Source organism: Tachyglossus aculeatus, chromosome 2, assembly GCF_015852505.1.
Source record: "Tachyglossus aculeatus isolate mTacAcu1 chromosome 2, mTacAcu1.pri, whole genome shotgun sequence".
NCBI lineage: Eukaryota > Metazoa > Chordata > Mammalia > Monotremata > Tachyglossidae > Tachyglossus > Tachyglossus aculeatus.
Window position 1 is genome coordinate 155,968,972 of NC_052067.1, and position 21,231 is coordinate 155,990,202.

The 21,231-nt window shown below is 50.7% G+C and overlaps 2 protein-coding genes across 4 annotated transcripts in view; both read right to left on the reverse strand.

The window, feature by feature from the left end:
• The window catches only part of SLC38A1 (solute carrier family 38 member 1), an 88,959-nt gene extending 76,746 nt beyond the window's left edge, over window positions 1-12,213 (reverse strand). The window contains exons 1-2 of one of the 3 annotated variants that reach the window (XM_038740854.1): window positions 12,184-12,213; window positions 11,634-11,806 (exon numbers count right to left, since the gene is read on the reverse strand). The gene's annotated coding sequence lies outside the window, so the exon portion shown is untranslated. Of the gene's footprint in view, window positions 1-11,633; window positions 12,146-12,183 lie in introns of those variants that run through there. The other 2 variants (XM_038740853.1, XM_038740852.1) reach the window with 2 other exon arrangements.
• A 1,969-nt stretch (window positions 12,214-14,182) lies between these two features.
• Window positions 14,183-19,973, reverse strand: LOC119944061 (hornerin-like). The gene is made up of 5 exons (XM_038765290.1): window positions 19,821-19,973; window positions 19,418-19,471; window positions 18,804-18,928; window positions 15,533-16,095; window positions 14,183-15,480 (listed from the first exon to the last, which is right to left on the reverse strand). The coding sequence occupies exons 1-5, from the start codon at window positions 19,971-19,973 to the stop codon at window positions 14,183-14,185; spliced, it is 2,193 nt and encodes a 730-aa protein (XP_038621218.1).
• Between the last annotated feature and the right edge of the window lie 1,258 nt (window positions 19,974-21,231).

The following is a 21,231-nucleotide window of genomic DNA, read 5'->3' on the forward strand; positions in this document are numbered from 1 at the left end:
AGACGGTGAGCCCCATGTGGGACAGGGACTGTGTACAAACATATTAGCTTTACCTCAGTGCTTAGTGCAGCGCCTGGCACACAGTAATAATACTAATAGCCATGGCATTTGTTAAGCGGTATCTGTACTATGTGCCAGGCACTGTACTAAGCGCCGGGATGGATACAAGCAAATCAGATTGGACACAGTCCCTGTCCTACATGGGGCTCACAATCTTAATCCCCAATTTGCAGAAGAGGTAACTGAGGCACAGGGAAGTGAAGTAACTTGCCCAAGGTCACACAGCAGACATGTCACAGAGCCGGGACTAGAACCCATGACCTTCTGATTCCCAGGCCCATGCTCTATTCACTACACCATAGTAATTGCTAAACAAATACCATTAAAAAATGTCTGTGGTAAAACAGGACAAGGTGATCTAATTTGGTGTTATTTCACTTTTAAACCTTTTCCACTCATTCATTCATTCAATCATTCAATCGTATTTGCTGAGCATCTACTGTGTGCAGAGCACTGTACTGAGCGCTTGGAAAGTACAATTCTGCAACATATAGAGACAGTCCCTACCCAACAAAAGGTCCTTCCCTAAGGAAAAGCCTTAAATGAAGAGAACCACGTTTGCTTTGTAGACCATAACCAAATAACATATTAAAACCTCTCTGCATCTCTTCTTTAATCCCTGGATCTTCAGTGACAAATCCCGGTGTTTGAATTTCTGTGCGCGTACCGTTTCCAACAATATTATTGGTTCCTCCTTAACTTTGGCCATTATTTTGTTTGAGGACCTTGTTAAGCTTTGGTTACCAGGGCTCCTGTAGAACTAGTTTCTCTACCCCTTCTTTTCCTCTGCGAGGTGCTGAATATAGGAGGGTACATTTCAATTTTCGTCCTTTTTCAGTGTTGTGCAGCAAGATGGCCCCATTCTTATGAGGCATGTGCTTTTCTGAATCTAATAGTACCTTACCTACTAAAATCAGTCATAAATCAGAAAAGCAGGGCTGCCTCATTGATGGAGCGTGGGCCTGAGATTCAAAAGGACCGGGGTTCTAATTCTGGCTCTGCCACTTATCTGCTGTGTAACCTTGGTCAAGGTTAACTTCTCTGCACCTCAGTTACCTCATCTGAAAAATGGGGAGTAAGACTGTGAGCCCCATGTGGAACATGGACTGTGTCCTACCCGATTAGTTTGTGTCTACTCCAGTGCTCAGTACAGTGCTGGGCACAGAGTCGCCACTAAACAAATACCGTAAAAAAAGGACTCTGATTGTTCAGTGATACTGACACTTTCAATCTGTCCCGATCATGTTACTCTCACAACTCAGATAGCTATTCATAATCAAAATAATTCAAGTAAATGTAAAACTCTAGTTGTTTTCCAGTCAGAAAGCACTGATGAAGAAATCAGCAAGAATGTGAAGGTCTGGAAGATGGAAGGGCACCAGTTTGAGGCAATGAGGAATCTCATTGTTTAAAAGCAGGAGTCCTTGCCTCATACAGTCACCAAATAAATTTTTCTAAAAGGAGAAGTTGATGAATTTAGATACAACTGGGTACTGGGAGTTGGTAACCAAGCCCTGAGGGAAACAATGCACATTGTTATGAAAGCCTTTGATATTCTTTGACATAAGCAGGCTTAAATTTCAATTTCAGGGCTTCTCAATATTGCATTTGAACGGATGTTTGCATCCATTTTGCCATTTAAAATACATAGAATATAAAAGGGGTATGAAAAGGAAATGAAGAAGATAACGAAAATGAAGAAGGAAATGAAAAGGTAATGGCAGGCAAGGGCAGTTCCATAATGGGGCAATAATAAATAAGTTAATCCTTGAATTAATTTTAGAAATCCAGACTGGTTTAACATCCTTTGATAGTGGTTAATTGAATGGTTCTTACAAATAGTTAAGAGACATTTGGCTCTTTCAATAACCAAACCATATATAGTAACTATAGGAACAATAAAAGAATTAATGGTCTAATATATCCCTACACCTAATCAATCAATCAATCGACGGTATTTATTAAGCACTTACTGTGAGCAGAGCACTGTACTGAGCACTTGGGAGAGTACAATTATTCATATTTATGTGTATCTCCCCCCTCTAGACTGTAAGCTTGTTATGGGCAAGGAACGTGACTGCTAATTCTGTTGTATTGTACTCTCCCAAGTAAGTACATATTAAGAGTTCAATAATTATGGTTGATTTATTGATACAATGCAACAGAGTTGGCAGAAACGTTCCCTGCCCACAAATAACCTATGGTCTAGAGAGGGAAGAAAGACATTACTGTAAATACATAATTTATAGATGTGTACCTAAGTGCCGTGGGGCTGAGAGTGGGGCAAAAACCAAATGCCCAAAGGTCACAGATCCAAGTGCATAGACCTAATTGTATGAATATAATCTTAAAAGTAACAGAAATCTAATCAAAAATGTTCATTCATGTGTGCCAAAAATGAACTGTAATTAATACACTTTAAAATTTAAAAGTCTTTTTTTAGTAGTAGCATTTATTTATTTTACCATTTACTGGGCACCCACTAGGTGTGGTGCACTGTACCGGGTGATCGAGAACATAAATTTGTTTTGGGCAGGGAATGTGTCTATTGTTATATTGGACTCTCTCAAGCACTTAGTACAGTGCTCTGCACACAGTAAGTGCTCAGTAAATACAATTGAATGAATAAGCTTCTGCATATGAAAATACATTGCTTATCCACGACCATGAATTCTTATGAAAAGCAAACAAAAGAAAAGAGACAAATACTAACTTCTGGGCCTTTCAACCAACTTTTATTAGAGTCACCCTGACTTTTTGACAGGACTTTGGTATCAATCAGTGATGTTTATTGAGTAGCGTGGCTCAGTGGAAAGAGCACAGGCTTTGGAGTCAGAGGTCAGGGGTTCAAATCCCAGCTCCACCAGTTGTCAGCTGTGTGACTTTGGGCAAGTCAATTCACTTCTCTGTGCCTCAGTTACCTCATCTGGAAAATGGGGATTAAGCCTGTGAGCCCCCCGTGGGACAACCTGATCACCCTGTAACCTCCCCAATGCTTAGAACAGTGCTTTGCACATAGTAAGCATTTAATAAATGCCATTATTATTATTATTATTTACTGTGTGCAGAGTAGTCTATGGGTGGGAGGGTGAGAGACAGACATCAAAGCAAGTAAACAGGCATCAATAGCATCAGTATAAATAAATACAATTATAGATATATTTACACATCAAAACAAGTAAACAGGCATTAATATGAATAAACAGAATTATAGATATGTACATATATACCCATACGCTGTGGGGCGGGGAAGGGGGGGTACAGCAAAAGGAGCGAACAGGGATGATGGGGAGGGGGACCTGAGGAAAAAGGAGGCTTAATCTGGGAAGGCCTTTTGGAGGAGGTGGGCCTTCAATTGGGCTTTGAAGGTGGAGTGGGTGTGATTGTTGTCCCATGTGGAGCACACAGTCTCAATCCCCGACTTACTTGTAACCACCCCAGCACTTGGTACAATGACTGGCACATACTAAGCGCTTAACAAATGCCACAATTATTATTATTATTATTATTATTATCTCTGCCCTCAAATAATTTACAACATAGCAGGGAAGACAGACATTGAAATAAGTTATAGGTAGGGAAAGGCAATCGATTATAAAGATGCTCTTTGAAAGCCCTACCTATACTTGTGGCCTTTTTATTTAGATCTTTATTAATTTTTCACCTTTTTGACACTACTTGGTCTCCTTCCAAGAGGAAAGCACGATCACCTAGTTGAGCCAACGAAACCAACCTATAACTCTATTATTGCAAAGAGAGATTTAGTCATAAAGTGCATATTATATTAAGAGCTAAATTAAATCAAGAGCCAGGGCAGTGTTGTCAATATGGCCAAAATTCACATGATGAAAAAATTGCTGGACTAATTTTAAGTCAATCAATCAATCAATCAATCGTATTTATTGAGCGCTTACTATGTGCAGAGCACTGTACTAAGCGCTTGGGAAGTACAAATTGGCAACACATAGAGACAGTCCCTACCCAACAGTGGGCTCACAGTCTAAAAGGGGGAGACAGAGAACAGAACCAAACATACCAACAAAATAAAATAGGATAGAAATGTACAAGTAAAATAAATAAATAAATAAATAAATAGAGTAATAAATAAATAGAGAAATAAAGTCATTTCTCACAACATACTTTTTGGGTTGAAATTAATCTGGATTTGTTTCTGACCCAAGGGAAATACTTGATTCTTTCTAAACTTAATCTAAAAGTATTCACTATGTGAATGTTTTAATGCTTCCACCAAATGAACTGCTGTGAAATTAAAATCACCCGGTCAAAATGTAAGCCACTGTACGTTGTCCTTTCCTCACCAAAATGGCCTTTTCTAGGAAAAACACAGGCAATGAATAATGCTTGAAGATGTCGTGCAGTGGCCAACATTAAAAAAAAAAAAAACTATTTAAATATGCCTTGATTGCTCATGGGTGATTCTTGGAAGTCATTTCGAAGTACGGAGAAATAGGGAACAGAGAGTGAGCCACTGGGGTTTTGGCTGAGGTAACGGTATAATTCAGTTCTGTATATCAGAGCTGGAGTGAGCCGCCTCTACAAGTGTCCTATTCATATTCCAACCGACTCTGCAACAGCCAGTTTTTACAGGAGGAGAGAAAGAAAGGTTCCCCCTCCAAGGATGCCCATGGCCATTTTGGGCAGCGGCTATTTCTCTGGCTGTGCTTGTAGCCTGTGAGCTCCAGAGGCGGGGACTGGGTCTAACCCGATTATTTCACGCACCTGCTGTGTGACCATGGGTAAGTCACTTTCACTTCTCGACACTTCAGAAGCAGTGTGGCTCAGTGGAAAGAGCTCGGGCTTGGGAGTCAGAGGTCATGGGTTCAAATCCCGGCTCCGCCACTTGTCAGCTGTGTGACTTTGGGCAAGTCACTTCACTTCTCTGGGCCTCAGTTCCCTCATCTGGAAAATGGGGATTAAGACTGTGAGCCCCCCGCGGGGCAACCTGATCACCTTGTAACCTCCCTAGCGCTTAGAACAGTGCTTTGCACATAGTAAGTGCTTAATATATGCCATTATTATTATTATTGTTCAGTTCCCTCATCTGCAAAATGGGGATTCATTACCTGTTCTCCTTATTTAGATTGTGAGCCCTATGTGGGTAACCTGATGATTTAGTATCTACCCCAGTGCTTAGTACAGTGCTTGGCACATAGTAAGCACTTAACAAACACCACTAGTATTACATCAATCTCAGCCCTTAGTACTGTGCCTGACACAGAGTATGGGCTTAACATAATAATAATAATAATAATAATGGCATTTATTAAGCGCTTACTATGTGCAAAGCACTGTTCTAAGCACTGGGGAGGTTACAAGGTGATCAGGTTGTCAATCAATCAATCAATCGTATTTACTGAGCGCTTACTTGTGTGCAGAGCACTGTACTAAGTGCTTGGGAAGTACAAGCTGGCAACATATAGAGGCAGTCCCTACCCAGCAGTGGGCTCACAGTCTAAAAGGGGGAGACAGAGAACAAAACCAAACAAACCACAGGGGGCTCACAGTCTTAATCCCCATTTTACAGATGAGGTAACTGAGGCCCAGAGAAGTTAAGTGACTTGCCCAAAGTCACACAGCTGACAATTGGCGGAGCTGGGATTTGAACCCATGACCTCTGACTCCAGAGCCCAGGCTCTTTCCACTGAGCTACACTGCTTCTCATGTCCCATAGTTGGTATTTGTAATACTTGACAAAAACAAAAAGAGGATTAATGTAAGGGGTGGAGGGTGGGGAATGGTTCTGGCCTAGTGGAATGATCACAGGACTGGGAATCAAGAGACCTGGATTCTAATCCCAGCTTCTGCCACGTGCCCTCCGTGTGACGTTGGGCAAGTCATTTCAACTCAGTGGGCCTCACCTTCACCTGTACAATGAGGAAAAAATCCCTGTTCCCCCTCTCCCTTAGACTTTGAGCCCCATGCGGGCCAGGGACTGTGTCCATTCATTCATTCAATCGTATTTACTGAGTACTTACTGTGTGCAGAGCACCGTACTAAGCGCTTGGGAAGTACAAGTTGGCAACATATAGAGACGGTCCCTACCCAACAGTGGGCTCACAGTCTAGAAGGGGGAGACGGAAAACAAAACAAAACATATTAACAAAATAAAATAAATAGAATAAATATGTACAAATAAAATAGAGTAATAAATATGTACAAACATATATACATATATACAGGTGCTGTGGGGAGGGGAAGGAGGTAAGGTGGGGGATGGGGAGGGGGAGGAGGAGGAGAGGAAGGAGGGGGCTGAGTCTGGGAAGGCCTCCTGGAGGAGGTGAGCTCTCAGTAGGGCTTTGAAGGGAGGAAGAGAGCTAGTTTGGCGGATGTGTGGAGGGAGGGCATTCCAGGCCAGGGGAAGGACGTGGGCCGGGGGTCGATGGCGGGACAGGTGAGAACGAGGCACAGTGAGGAGGTTAGTGGCAGTGGAGCGGAGGGTGCGGGCTGGGCTGTAGAAGGAATAATAATAATCACAGCATGTGTGAAGCACTTACTATGTGCAAAGCACTGCTCTAAGCGCTGGGGAGGATACAAGGTGACCAGGTGGTCCCACTCGGGCCTCACAGTCTTAATCCCAATTTTACGGATGAGGTAACTGAGGCATAGAGAAGTTAAGTGACTTGTCCAAAGTCACACAGCTGACAAGTGGTGGAGCCGGGATGTGAACCCATGACCTCTGACTCCCAAGCCTGTGCTCTTTCCACTGAACCACGCTGCTTCTCAGAATGTTGGTATTTGTTAAGTGCTTACGATGTGCCAAGCACTGTTCTAAGCACTGAGTACAGGGTACTCAGGGTACTCAGGTTGTCCCACGTGGGGCTCACAGTCTTAATTCCCATTTTACAGATGAGGTAACTGAGGCACCGAGAAGTTAAGTGACTTGCCCAAAGTCACACGGCTGACAGGTGGCGGAGCTGGGATTAGAACCCACGACCTCTGACTCCTAAGTCCATGATCTTTCCACTAAGCCACACTGTCTCTAATCACCCATTCATCAAGCCATTACCTGGAACTCTCTCCTTCCAATCTGCCAAGCCACAGGTAATTCATCTTCAAAGACCCACTGAAATCCCATCTCCTCCAGGAATGTTACACCGATCAATGGTATTTATCGAGCACATACTGTGGGCATAGCACTGTGCTAAGCGCTTGGGGACATACAATACAAAAGAGCTGGCAGGTATATTCCCTGCCCACAAGGAGCTAACAGCCTACATCAATCAATCAATCAATCAATAAATCAACCAATCGTATTTATTGAGCGCTTACTGTGTGCAGAGCACTGTACTAAGCGCTTGGGAAGTACAAGCTGGCAACATATGAACAAAATAAATAGAAAAAATTTGTACAAATAAAATAGAGTAATAAATACGTACAAACATATATACATATATACATGTATCCTAGTTACTTCCGTTAACTAGGATGACCAAGAGGACAAGGTGAATTTCCAAAATCTGGGACAGAACCACAACTTTGCCCTGTTTTCTGTCTCCAGTCATGCGTTCTCGACTACGGACTTGGCTGCACTGAGCACACTGGAGAATCTAATCCCCAAACAAATGCAAAATTGTTATGACAAATCAGTCCACCAGTTGCCAAGCACTGCTTTTATTTCCAATGTCCTTCTGACGTCAATTTTTTTAAAAAAGTTATTGTACCAATATGTTCCCTACTGTCAAGGTGACAAATGACAGACACACTATGCGCTGCCCTCCAGCAAACAACAGATTTAAAATCTCTTCCCCCAAGATCCGGATGATTTGAAACAATATGCCCGTGAACTAGCCCCCTGAACAGAGGTCTGTTTCAAATCATTTAAGGCTTTTGGGTTATCTTAAGTTTTAAGAGAAGCAGCATGGCTTAGTGGATAGAGCCTGGGAATCAGACGGTCATGGGTTCTAATCCCAGCTCTGCCACTTGTCAGCTGCGTGACCTCGGGAGAGTCACTTCACTTCTCTGTGCCTCAGTTCCCTGAACCGTAAAATGGGGACTAAGACTCTGAGCCCCATGTGGGACAGAGACTGTGTCCAACCCAAGTATCTTGTATCTATCCCTGCGCTTTGAACAGTGCCTGGCACGTAGTAAATGCTTAAAATACCGTGATAATAGCAATATATTAATTGATAGAGCTCCGGTGCGTTTCTGTTGGAGATCATATGGGAGGTTGTCCTGCGTCTGGGTCGTTTCCGATCTGTGACAGCAACACCGGCCTCGGTGAGGATTCACAGACACAAAGGATTTCAATTTTAGCACCTCCTTCCACGAATAGAAAAGAACCTTTCACAGTGCATGCTAGCATCGTGACGTTGACAGACAATTTTTTTTTTTTTGCCGCCATAATCTACTTCCTATCTTTTCGATTCATCATGAAAGCAGAGAGCAGCCCCTGAGTTTTCGATGCAATCTGGGAGAGAGCCAGGAGAGGGATCAGATCAGGAGGAAAGGATCCGTTTTAGGAGATGCTCCTGGAAGCACGGGGTGGGGAACGGGGAGAGAAAGTGTTTTCCTTCCCTTGAAAGCCTGGCTGGGTTTCGGTGCCTTTTGCAGAAGTCCCAGATACAGAATAGTTTGCCTTCTGCCTTTTGCAGAAAACAAACTCCCAACACAAATGAATGGTCGAGGAAGCAAGAAATATTAGGGAGCCCCGGCCCAATGACCGGAGCCTTTGTTAGTCAAAGGTGGGTGGATGGGTGAATCACCCCTTCCACAGTCACCCCGGCACCCCAGTTCCCCCTTTTTTCCTTGAAAATGACTTTTTTTTTTTCATTTAAAAGCATTTCTTCGGGGCAGGACAGGACGGTGAGTCACCATGGATGTCGTTTTGCAGTTTCCTCCACATCCTCCCACTCATCGAGCAGAGGGGGGGAAGGAAGGAAGGAAAGAAGGAAGGAAGGAAGGAAGGAAGGAAGGAAGGAAGGAAGGAAGGAAGGAAGGGAGAAAGAAAAAGGGAAAGGAAAGGAGAAAGGGAAAGAAGGAAGGGGGAAAGAGGAAAGGGAGAAAGGAGGGAAAGAAAGAAGGAAGGGAGGAAGGGAGAAAAGAGGGATGGAGGGAGGGAAAGAAGGAGGGATGGAGGGAGGGAAGGAAGGAGGGATGGAGGGAGGGAAGGAAGAAGGGAAGTGGGAAGGAGGGAAGGGAGAAAGGAGGGAAGGAAGAAGGAAGGAGGAAAGGAAGGGAGAAAGGAAGGAGGGAAGGGAGAAAGGAAGGAGGGAGGGAAGGAAGGAAGGAAGGAAGGAAGGAAGGAAGGAAGGAAGGAAGGAAGGAAGGAAGGACGGAAGGAGAAAGGAAGGGAGAAAGAAAAAGGGAAAGGAAGGGAGAAAGGGAAAGAAGGAAGGGGGAAAGAGGAAAGGAAGGGAGAAAGGAAGGAGGGAAGGGAGAAAGGAGGGAGGGAAGGAAGGAAGGAAGGAAGGGAGGGAGGAAGGAAGGAAGGAAGGAAGGAAGGAAGGAAGGAAGGAAGGACGGAAGGAGAAAGGAAGGGAGAAAGAAAAAGGGAAAGGAAGGGAGAAAGGGAAAGAAGGAAGGGGGAAAGAGGAAAGGAAGGGAGAAAGGAAGGAGGGAAGGGAGAAAGGAGGGAGGGAAGGAAGGAAGGAAGGAAGGGAGGGAGGAAGGAAGGAAGGAAGGAAGGAAGGAAGGAAGGAAGGAAGGAAGGAAGGAAGGAAGGAAGGTAGGAAGGAAGGAAGGAGAAAGGAAGGGAGAAAGAAAAAGGGAAAGGAAGGGAAAAAGGGAAAGAAGGAAGGGGAAAAGAGGGAAGGAAGGGAGAAAGGAAGGAAGGAAGGAAGGAGGGAAGGAAGGAAGGAAGGAAGGAAGGAAGGAAGGAAGGAAGGAGAAAGGAAGGGAGAAAGAAAAAGGGAAAGGAAGGGAGAAAGAGGAAAGGAAGGGAGAAAGGAAGGAGGGAAGGGAGAAAGGAAGGAAGGAAGGAAGGAAGGAAGGAAGGAAGGAAGGAAGGGAGAAAGAAAAAGGGAAAGGAAGGGAGAAAGGGAAAGAAGGAAGGGGGAAAGAGGGAAGGGAGAAAGGAGGGAAAGAAAGAAGGAAGGGAGAAAAGAGGGATGGAGGGAGGGAAGGAAGGAGGGATGGAAGGAGGGAAGGAAGGAGGGAAGTGGGAAGGAGGGATGGGAGAAAGGAGGGAAGGAAGGAGGAAAGGAAGGGAGAAAGGAAGGAGGGAAGGGAGAAAGGAGGGAAGAAGGGGGAGAAAAGAGGGAAGGAAGGTACAAAGGAAGGAAGGAAGAGGGGAGAAAGGAGGGAAGAAGGGAAGAAAAGAGGGAAGGAAGGTACGAGGAAAGGAAGGAAGAGGGGAGAAAGGAGGGAAGGAGGAAGGAGGGAAGGAAGGGAGAAAGGAAGGAGGGAAAGAAGGAAGGAAAAACGTGGTCCTTTTTGCGGGTCTCTGGCTGCACCTTTTCAGCAACGGAGGAGGGTCGGAGGATGGAGAATAGTAATAATAACGGCATTTGTTAAGTGCTTACTTTGTGCCAGGCACTGTACTAGGGGATGGGGTGGATTCAAGCAAATGGGGTTGGACACAGTCCCTGTCCCATGTGGGACTCACGGTCTCAACCCCCATCTTATAGATGAGGGGACTGAGTTCCAGAGAAGTGAAGTGACTGGCCCAAGGTCACACCGCAGACAAGTGGCGAGGCCGGGATTAGAACCCATGGCCTTCTGACTCCTAGGCCTTTGCTCTCCCCACAAACCAGCCTCCCTGATAACCCTGCCCCTTTCTAAATGCCCCTTGGGGGAAGCGGGGAAATTCCCCAAATTCCACGAACTGAAAGACTTTCTCCCCCCGCACGGATACTCGCTGTTGGCGCCCACACGGTCGGAGTCACATTCAGATTATTCACTCACAACGGATCTCTCTGTCTCGGGACCGGGATATTTATATTGCCCTTGGCTACTTAATTTGGTGCCCGCCTCTACTTGGACAAATCTTAAAAGACAACAACACCCCAACAGACCCAAAACCCTAAAAACAAAACCCAACCCAACAACGAAAACCAAAGAAAAACCCAGAAAAGCAAAAAGGAACAGCTCGCAACGTGCAGGTGAAGCATCCAGGCATTGTTTGATTCTTGCCAGAATGTGGAGGGAGGGGGACATAGGCGTGGACAGCACATTTCACCAGCTCTCACAAATGGTCCTTTTTCGGTGGGCAGCACATTTCAACAGCTCTCGCAAATGGTCCTTTTTCGGTTATATTTTCCGGGTTTGGAATCTCTAGATATTCACGCCTTCGTTTCACATCAGGAAAAATACAAGGGTTTTTCCCCCAGGTCGCCCACCTTGGCAAGATCCTCCGGCCTCCCCCGGGCTCTTTCATCCTCATCCTCCTCATCATCAATCGTATTTATTGAGCGCTTACCATGTGCAGAGCACTGTACTAAGCGCTCGGGAAGTACAAATTGGCAACCTATAGAGACAGCCCCTACCCAACAGTGGGCTCACAGTCTAAAAGGGGGAGACAGAGAACAAAACCAAACACACTAACGAAATAAAATAAATAGGATAGATAGGCACACCAAACGAGAAGAAAGCCAGAGAATGGAGGATCGCCCTACCTTGGCGAATAAAAGGCGAAGATGCGAGGAAAAAAAGGGCCTTCAAGGTGTCCTCCACATCCCCTCTTCTCTTCCCCCAGCCTGATGTCCTTTGTGAAAAGCTGAGGCCGCCTGGGAGTGGCTGCGAAGAAGACGCAGAGCCTTCTGATCTCTTAATCTGATCTCTTTTAATGCTGCAGAATTAAAAATAAAAATAAAAAAATAAAAAAAGACCCCCGAGGAGGTATTGTCCGCCGCCGATGCTGGGAGGGAAGGGGATGCTGACAGAAGGGGAGGAGGAGGAGGAGGAAGAAGGAGGTGCAGGTTGACCTTCAGTCGGAGCAGCGTGGCTGGGGACCGCCTGTAAATGTAGCCGATTTTGCACTTCCCGAGCGCTTAGTCCAGTGCCCTGCACGCGGTGGGCGCTCAGTAAGTACGACTGAAGGAGTGAGTGATGCCGGACGGAGCGTGCAGGCTCCCGGTCCTGCTCCCTCCTGCTGTCCGGGGCTGATGATTGCATCAGCAACGTCCCCCGCCCCGGCTCGCTCCCCTCCGCCCTGGGGGCCCTTACGGCGAGCGGCGGCGGCGGCGGGGTTGGCTGGCAGGTTGGCAGGCTGGCAGGCTGGCAGGCTGGCAGGCTGGCAGCGTGCCGGGCCTCCCCGGTTTGCAAGCCGTTGTCCCGGGCCCCGGGCATCCCGCCCTTCGCCCCCGCGCTCCGCTGGGCTCAGCCACAGACCGCCCCGCCCCGGCCCGCAGGCTCCCAGCCCAAGCGCCAGGTGGCGCTGTGGCTGCTCCGGGTGCTCCTGCTCCTCGTGCTCGCGCCCGCGCCCCCGCTGCTCCTCCTGCTCCTCGCCGCGCTCGTGCTCCTCGTGCCCGCGCTCCTCGGGCTCCTGCTCCTGCCCCCGCTGCTCCCGCTCCTCGCGCCCGCGCTCGTGCCCGCGCCCCTCGTGCTCACGCTCCTCGCCCTTCTCGCGCGCCTCGCGCCCGCGCTCCTTGTTCTCCTCGTGCCCGCGCCCCCCGCGCTCGTTCCCCCGCTGCTCCTGCTCCATGCGCTCGTGCCCGCGCTCCTCGCGCCCGCGCCCCCCGTGCTCGTGCCCCCGCTGCTCCAGAGGCTCATGTTCCGGCTCCTCGCGCCCGCGCCCCCGCTGCTCCCGCTCCTCGAGCTCCTCGTGTTCCTGCTCCTCGTGCTCGTGCTCCCCGTGCCCGCGCCCCTCGTGCTCCCCGCGCCCGCGCTCCTCCTGCTCCTCGCGCCTGCGCCCCTGCTGCTCCCGCTCCTCGTCGCGCTCGTGCTCCTCGCGCCCGCGCTCCTCGCGCTCGTGCCCGCGCTGCTCCTGCTCCCCATGTTCCCGCTCCTCGTGCTCCTCGCCCCAGCGCTCCTCGTGCCCGCGCTCCTCGCGCTCGTGCCTCCCCCTGCTCCTGCTCCTCTTGTCCCTGCTCCTCGTGCTCCTCGCGCCCGCGCCCCCGCTGCTCCTGCTCCTCGTCGCTCTCGTGCTCCTCGTGCTCGCGCTCCTCGCGCTCGCGCCCCCGCTCGTCGTGCTCCTCCCCGCGCCCGCGCTCCTCGTGCCCGCGTTCCTCGTGGTCCTCGCGCCCCTCCTCCCCGCGCTCGCGCTCCTCGCGCTCGCGCCCCCGCTGCTCCCGTCCCCGCTGCTCCTCGTGCTCATGTTCCTGCTCCTCCTGCTCCTCGAGCTCCTCGTGTTCCTGCTCCTCGTGCTCGTGCTCCCCGCGCCCGCGCCCCTCGCGCCCGCGCCCCCGCTGCTCCTGCTCCTCATGTTCCTGCTCCTCGTGCTCGTGCTCCTCGCGCTCGTGCCCCCGCTGCTCCCCGCGCCCGCGCTTCCCGTGCCCGTTCTCCTCGTGCCCGCGCCCCTTGTTCTCCTCGTGCCCGCGCCCCTCGCGCCCGCGCCCCCGCTGCTCCTGCTCCTCGTGTTCCTGCTCCTCGTGCTCGCGCTCCCCGCGCTCCTCGTGCTCCTCACGCTCCTCGTGCTGCCCGCGCTCCTCGTGCTGCCCGCGCTCCTCGTGCTCCTCGCGCTCGTGCCCCTGCTGCTCCTGCTCCTTGTGTTCCTGCTCCTCGTGCTCGTGCTCCCCGCGCTCCTCATGCTCCTCTCGCTCCTCATGCTCCTCACGCTCCTCGTGCTCCCCGCGCTCACGCCCGTGCCCGCTCTCCTCGTGCTCCTCGCGCTCGTGCCCCCGCTGCTCCTGCTCCTCGTGTTCCTGCTCCTCATGCCCGCGCTCCTCGTGCTCCTCGCTCTCATGCCCCCTCTGCTCCTGCTCCTGATGCTCCTCATGTTCTTGCTCCTCGTGCTCTTCATGTTCCTGCTCCTCGTTCTCGTGCTCCTCGCACCCACGCTCCTCGAGCTCGTGCCCCCGCTGCTCCTGCTCCGCGTTTTCCTGCTCCTCGTTCTCGTGCTCCTCGTGCCCGCGCCCCTCGCACTCGTGCCCCCTCTGCTCCTGCTCCTCATGCTTCTCCATGTTCCTGCTCCTCGTGCTCGCGCTCCTCGAGCTCGTGCCCCCGCTGCCCCTGGTGCTCCTCGTGTTCCTGCTCCTCGTGCTCGTGCTCCTCATGCCCGCGTTCCTCACGCTCGTGCCCCCACTGCTCCTGCTCCTCGTGTTCCTGCCCCTGGTGCTCCTCGTGTTCCTGCTCCTCGTGTTCCTGTTCCTCGTGCCCGGGCTCCTCGCGCCCGCACCCCTCGCGCTCGTGCCCCCGCTGCTCCTGCTCCTCGTGTTCCTGCCCCTGGTGCTCCTCGTGTTCCTGCTCCTCGTGCTCCCGCTCCTCGTGCCCTCGCACTCGTGCCCCTACTGCTCTTGCTCCTCGTGCTCCTCATGTTCCTGCTCCTCGTGCTCCTTGCGCTCGTGCCCCCGCGCCCGCGCTCCTCAGGCCCCCGCTGCTCCTGCTCCTCATGCTCCTGCTCCTCACACCTGCTGCTCCTAGTGCTCATGTTCCTGCTCCTCGTGCTCGTGCTCTCCGTGCTCCCACTCCTCGTGCTCCTCGCGCTCGTGCCCCCGCTGCTCCTCGTGCTCCTCATGTTCCTGCTCCTGGTGCTCCTCGTGTTCCTGCTCCTCGTGCCTGCGCTCCTCGCGCCCCTCGCGCTCATGCCCCCGCTGCTCCTGCTCCTCGTCGTGCTCCTCACACCCTCACTCCTCGTGCCCACGCTACTCGTGCTACTCGTGCCCGCGCTCCTCGTGCTCCTCGCACCCGTGCCCGCGCTCCTCGTGCTCCTCGCTCTCGTGCCCCCGCTGCTCCTGCTCCTGGTGCTCCTCATGTTCTTGCTCCTCGTGCTCTTCATGTTCCTTCTCCTTGTGCTCGTGCTCCTCACGCCCGCGCTCCTCGTGCTCCTCGCGCTCGTGCCCCCACTGCTCCTGCTCCTCGTGTTCCTGCTCCTCGAGCTCCTCGCGCCCGCGCCCCTCGCACTCGTGCCCCCGCTGCTCCTGCTCCTCGTGTTCCTGCTCTTCCTGCTCCTCACGCCCGCACTCCTCGTGCCCGCGCCCCTCGCACTCGTGCCCCCCGCTGCTCCTGCTCCTCGTGCTTCTCCATGTTCCTGCTCCTCGTGCTCGCGCTCCTCGAGCTCGTGCCCCCACTGCTCCTGGTGCTCCTCGTGTTCCTGCTCCTCGTGCCCGTGCTCCTGCTCCTCGTGCTCCTCGCGCTCATGCCCCCGCTGCTCCTGCTCCTCGTGTTCCTGCCCCTGGTGCTCCTCATGTTCCTGCTCCTCGTGTTCCTGCTCCTCGTGCTCGTGCTCCTCGCACCCGCGCCCCTCGCGCTCGTGCCCCCGCTGCTCCTGCTCCTCGTGTTCCTGCCCCGGTGCTCCTTGTGTTCCTGCTCCTCGTGCTCGTGCTCCTCGCACCCGCGCCCCTCGCGCTCGTGCCCCCGCTGCTCCTGCTCCTCGTGTTCCTGCCCCTGGTGCTCCTCGTGTTCCTGCTCCTCGTGCTCGTGCTCCTCACATCCTCGCACTTGTGTTCCCGCTGCTCCTGCTCCTCGTGCTCCTCATGTTCCTGCTCCTCGTGCTCCTCGCGCCCGCGCTCCTCATGCCCCCGCTGCTCCTGCTCCTCATGCTCCTGCTCCTCGCACCCGCTGCTCCTGGTGCTCATGTTCCTGCTCCTCGTGCTCATGCTCCTCACGCCCTCGCACTCGTGCCCCCGCTGCTCCTGCTCCTCGTGCTCCTCATGTTCCTGCTCCTCGTGCTCCTCGCGCCCGCGCTCCTCATGCCCCCGCTGCTCCTGCTCCTCATGCTCCTGCTCCTCGCACCCGCTGCTCCTGGTGCTCATGTTCCTGCTCCTCGTGCTCATCACACCCACACTCCTCATGCCCGCGCCCCTCGCGCTCGTGCCCCCACTGCTCCTGCTCCTCATGTTCTTGCTCCTCGTGCTCGTGCTCTCCATGCCCACGCTCCTCGTGCTCCTCGTGCTCCTCGTGCTCCTCGTGCTCCTCGCTCTCGTGCCCCCGCTGCTCCTCGTGCTCCTCATGTTCCTGCTCCTGGTGCTCCTCGTGTTCCTGCTCCTCATGCCCACACTCCCTCACCCCTCGCGCTCGTGCCCCCGCTGCTCCTGCTCCTCGTGCTCCTCATGTTCCTGCTCCTCATTCATTCATTCATTCATTCAATCGCATTTCTTGAGCGCTTACTGTGTGCAGAGCACTGTACGAAGCGCTTGGGAAGTCCAAGTCGGCAACATATAGGGACGGTCCCTACCCAACAACGGGCTCACAGGCTAGAAGAGGGAGACAGACAACAAAACACTTAACGAGAGCGCTCGGTAAATAGGACGATTTGACGGATTTATGAAAGCGTTCAGTGAATAGGCTGATTTTAGGGATTTATGAGACCGCTCAGTAAACGGGCTGATTTTAAAAAGTTACGAAAGTGCTCAGTCATTACGGTTTTAGGGATTTACGAGCGCTCAGTAAATAGGATGATTTGACAGATTCCCGAAAGCGGTCAGTGAACGGGAGGATCTTACGGATTGAGGAGCGCTCAGTAAATAGCTGACTTTACAGATTTATGAAAGCGCTCAGGAAATAGGCTGATTTTAAGGAGTTCAGTCATGACGATTTCTCAGCGCTTACAACAATGCTCAGCACCTAGTAAGCGTTTAACAAATACCACCGTTGACAAATTGCAAAAAGCACTCAGTAAATAGGAGGATCTGACGGATTTAGGGGCACTCAGTAAATAGACTGATTTCATTCAATCGTCAAATCCGTGATTTTACGCGCTCATGCCCCCGCTGCTCCTGCTCCTCATGTTCCTGCTCCTCGTGCTCGTGCCCCCGCTGCTCCTGCTTCTCGTGCTCCTCGTGCTTGTGCTCCTAAATAATAATAATAATGAGAATAATAATAATAATAATAATGGCATTTACTAAGCGCTTACTATGTGCAAAGCACTGTTCTAAACGCTGGGGAGGTTACAAGGGGAACAGGTTGTCCCACGGGGGGCTCACAGCCTTCATCCCTATTTTACAGTTGAGGGAACTGAGGCCCAGAGAAGTTAAGTGACTTGCCCAAAGTCACACAGCTGACAATTGGCAGAGCCGGGATTTCATTCATTCATTCATTCAATTGTATTTATTGAGCGCTTACTGTGTGCAGAGCACTGTACTAAGCGCTTGGGAAGTACAAGTCGGCAACATATAGAGACGGTCCCTACCCAACAGTGGGCTCACAGTCTAGAAGGGATTTGAACCCACGGACCTCTGACTCCAAAAACCGTGCTCTTGCCACTGAGCCATGCTGCTTCTCTAATAATAATAATGATAATAATGATGGTATTTGTTAAATGCTATGTGCCAAGCACTGTTCTAAGCACTAGGGTAGATAATAATAATAATAATGGCATTTATTAAGCGCTTACTATGTGCAAAGCACTGTTCTAAGCGCCGGGAAGGTTACAAGGTGATCAGGTTATCCCACTTGGGGCTCACGGTCTTCATCCCCGTTTTACAGATGAGGGAACTGAGGCACAGAGAAGTGAAGTGACTTGCCCAAAGTCACACAGCTGATAAGTGGTGGAGTCAGGATTAGAACCCACGACCTCTGACTCCCAAGCCCACGTTCTTTCCACTGAGCCACACTGCTTCTGCTTCTGCTCCTGGTGCTTTTCCTGCTCCTCGTCCTCCAAATAATAATAATAATAATAATAATAATAATAATAATAATAATGGCATTAATTGTTAAACGCTTACTATGTACCAAGCACTGTTCTAAGCGTTGGGAGGGGGGGAATACAAGGTAATCTGGTTGTTGCACGTGGGGCTCACTGTCTTAATTCCCATTTTACAGATGAGGGAATTGAGGCCCAGAGAAGTGAAGTGACTGGCCCAAAGTCACACAGCTGATAAGTGGCAGAGGTGGGATTAGAACCCATGACCTCTGACTCCCAAGCCCAGCCTCTTTCCACCGAGCCACGCTGCTTCTGCTCCTCGTGCTTTTAATAATTATAATAATGATTCATTCATTCATTCAATCGTATTTATTGAGCACTTACTGTGTGCAGAGCACTGTGCTAAGCGCTTGGGAAGTACAAATCGGCAACAGAGACGGTCCTTACCCAACAACTGGCTCCCAGTCCAGAAGGGGGAGACGGAAAACAAAACGAAACAAGTAGACAGACATCAATAGCATTAATATAAATAGAATTATACATATTTACACATCATTAATAAAATAGAGTAATAAATATGTACAAATATACACCAGTGCTGGGGGGAGAGGGACGGCGGTGGGGCAGTGGGGAGGCGGAGCTGAGGAAATGGAGGGCTCTGTCTGGGAAGGCTTCCTGGAGGAGGTGAGTTCTCAGTAGGGGTGTGTGTGTGTGTGTGTGTGTGTGTGTGTGTGTGTGTGTGTGTGTGTCTCTACATGCGCATGCACACTGGGGGTTGGGGGAGAGTTGGAAAGGTCTGGGCCGAATACGCTCCCGTAATACTGCTAATAATGCAATAATAATAATAATACTAATGTTGGTATTTGTTAAGCACTTACTATGTGCCAAGCACCGTTCTAAATGCTGGGGTAGGGAAGGCCATCAGGCTGTCCCACGTGGGCCTCACGGTCTCAATCCCCATTTTACAGATGAGGTAACTGAGGCCCAGAGAAGTGAACTGATTGGCTCAAGGTCACCCAGCAGACAAGGGGCAGGGCCGGGATTCCCATCGCATCCCATCCCATCCCATCTCCTGCCCGCCGGGGTGGCCCTGGACACAGGGCACTTTTCCCCCCGTTCCGGTTTGGTTTGGGGGCCGAGGCTGCGCTGCTGCAGGCCCTCTGCCCCGATGCCCCCCATGCCCCCTGCCCCGCTGGCCCTCTGCCCCAACGGCTCAGCGCCTCCAGGGCTCTGCGCCCGGGACCAGCCCAATAAGACTTTGTAGGGCTTCCCTTCAAAGCCCTACTGACAGCTCACCTCCTCCAGGAGGCCTTCCCAGACTGAGCCCCCTCCTTCCTCTCCCCCTCCTCCCCCTCCCCATCCCCCGCCTTACCTCCTTCCCCACCCCTCAGCACCTCTATATATGTATATATGTTTGTACGTATTTATTACTCTATTCATCTATTTTATTTGTACATATTTATTCTATTTCATTTTTGTTAATATGTTTGGTTTTGTTGTCTGTCTCCCCCTTCTAGACTGTGAGCCCGCTGTTGGGTAGGGACCGTCTCTATATGTTGCCAACTTGGACTTCCCAAGCGCTTAGTACAGTGCTCTGCACACAGTAAGTGCTCAATAAATACGATCGAATGAATGAATGAATGAAGGCCATGGCTGATGGATGGACCGATGAGCGGACCCACACGGGGAAATTACCCTCTCCTCTCTTCTCCCTCTCCTCTCTTCTCCCTCTCTTCTCTTCTCCCTCTCCTCTCTTCTCTCTTCTCTCTCTTCTCTCCTCTCTCTCCTCTCTTCTCTTTCCTGTCTCTCTGTCTCTCTTCTTGCTTCTCTCTTCTCCTCTCTTCTCTCCTTTTCTCCTTCTTCTTTCTCTTCTCTCTCTACTCTTCTGTCTACTCTTCTCTTCTCTCTTTTTCCTCTCCTCTCCCCTCTCTCTTCTCTTTTCTCTCCCTCTACTCTTCTGTCTTCTCTTCTCTCTACTCTCTTTTTCCTTTCCTCTCCCCTCTCTATTCTCTCCCCTCTCCCCTCTCTATTCTCTTTTCTCTCTCCTCTCCTCTGCACCTTTCTCCTCTCTCCTCCCTCCTTTGTCCTCTCTCTCCCTCCGCCTCCCTGCAGCTGGCATCACCTCTCTGCTTTTCTGCTTTCTGATTTCTCCCCTCTGCCTTTCTCCTCTCTTTCTCCCTCCCTCCCTGCAGCTGGCTTCATCCACTGGCGCAGGGGTTTTCGGTGTGTGGTTCCCTAAAATGGCGACAGGAAATCCCACCTGTCCATCAACCATCAACTCGGGGCATTACAGGGAGGGTTTGCAAGAAAGTTTTCCGTTGCACAGACAGGCTTGTTCTTTCTCCTTCAATAGGTCAGGCATCCGGTGACGTCCAAAACAGGAAGGAAAGGTAAACTACCAAGCTGCATCAAGAGATGAGAATGAGCCTGAGGATGTTCTCAGTGCTTCTTCGACCCTCGTGTTTGTCTCCGGCATCTGCCGACAGAAAATATAAGCTCCAACCTCAATGGCTCCTTTAAACTAGTCAAAACATTAATTAGGAAACATGGAGTTTTCTCCACTGAATAATGCAGATGAGTGAAATCTCTCTTGTAAACATTGGCCAACTTAAAAAGATGTGAAGGTAGAAAACATAGCGGTCAGTCTTCAGAGAGATAAAGCCAACCTTATTTTAAAAAAATGCTACTAAACACCTTTCTTACCAGTCAATCAGTGGTATTTAATGAGAGTTTACTGTGTGCAGACCGCTGAACTAGCCCTTGGGGAAAATACAACAGTAATAAATAACTGTGGTAATTGTTAAGCACTCACTGTGTGCCAGGCACTGTACTAAGCACTGGGATGAATACAAACAAATCAGGTTGGACACAGTCCCTGTCCCACATAATAATCATAATAATAATGATGGCATTTGTTAAGCGCTTACTATGTGCAAAGCACTGTTCTAAGCGCTGCGGGGGGGTACAAGGTGATCAGGTTGTCCCACATGGGGCTCACAATCTTAATCCCCATTTTACAGATGAGGTAACTGAGGCTCAGAGAAGTGACTTGCCCAAGATCACACAGCAGACAAGTGGCAGAGCCAGAATTAGAACCCAGGTCCTTCTGACTCTCAAGCCCATGCTCTATCCACTAGGCCACACTGCTTCACTACAACCTTACAGTACAAGGGTACAACAGATTCAGTAGATGCGACCCCTGCACACAAGGAGTTTACAGTCCTCAGGGGGAGACCGACATTAAAATAAGTTAGGGATTGACTAGCTCCATCTCATTTTTCCATACTTTGGACTGGGGCTCAAACTACTGGGTCTATTCTATTCCATCCTGGATTTTTGGCTGTGTAATTCCAATCTCCTGCATCCTCCTGATTGACTCAGGAGTTCCCTCAAAGGATAATTGCTTCCCTGAAATGCTGAGAGCTCACTGCTGCTCTGCTCATCCTGCTGCCCTCAATCAATCGACCAATCAGTAGTATTTACTGAATACTTAGTGCAGAGCACTGAACTCTCCTAGGAGAGCACAATAAGAT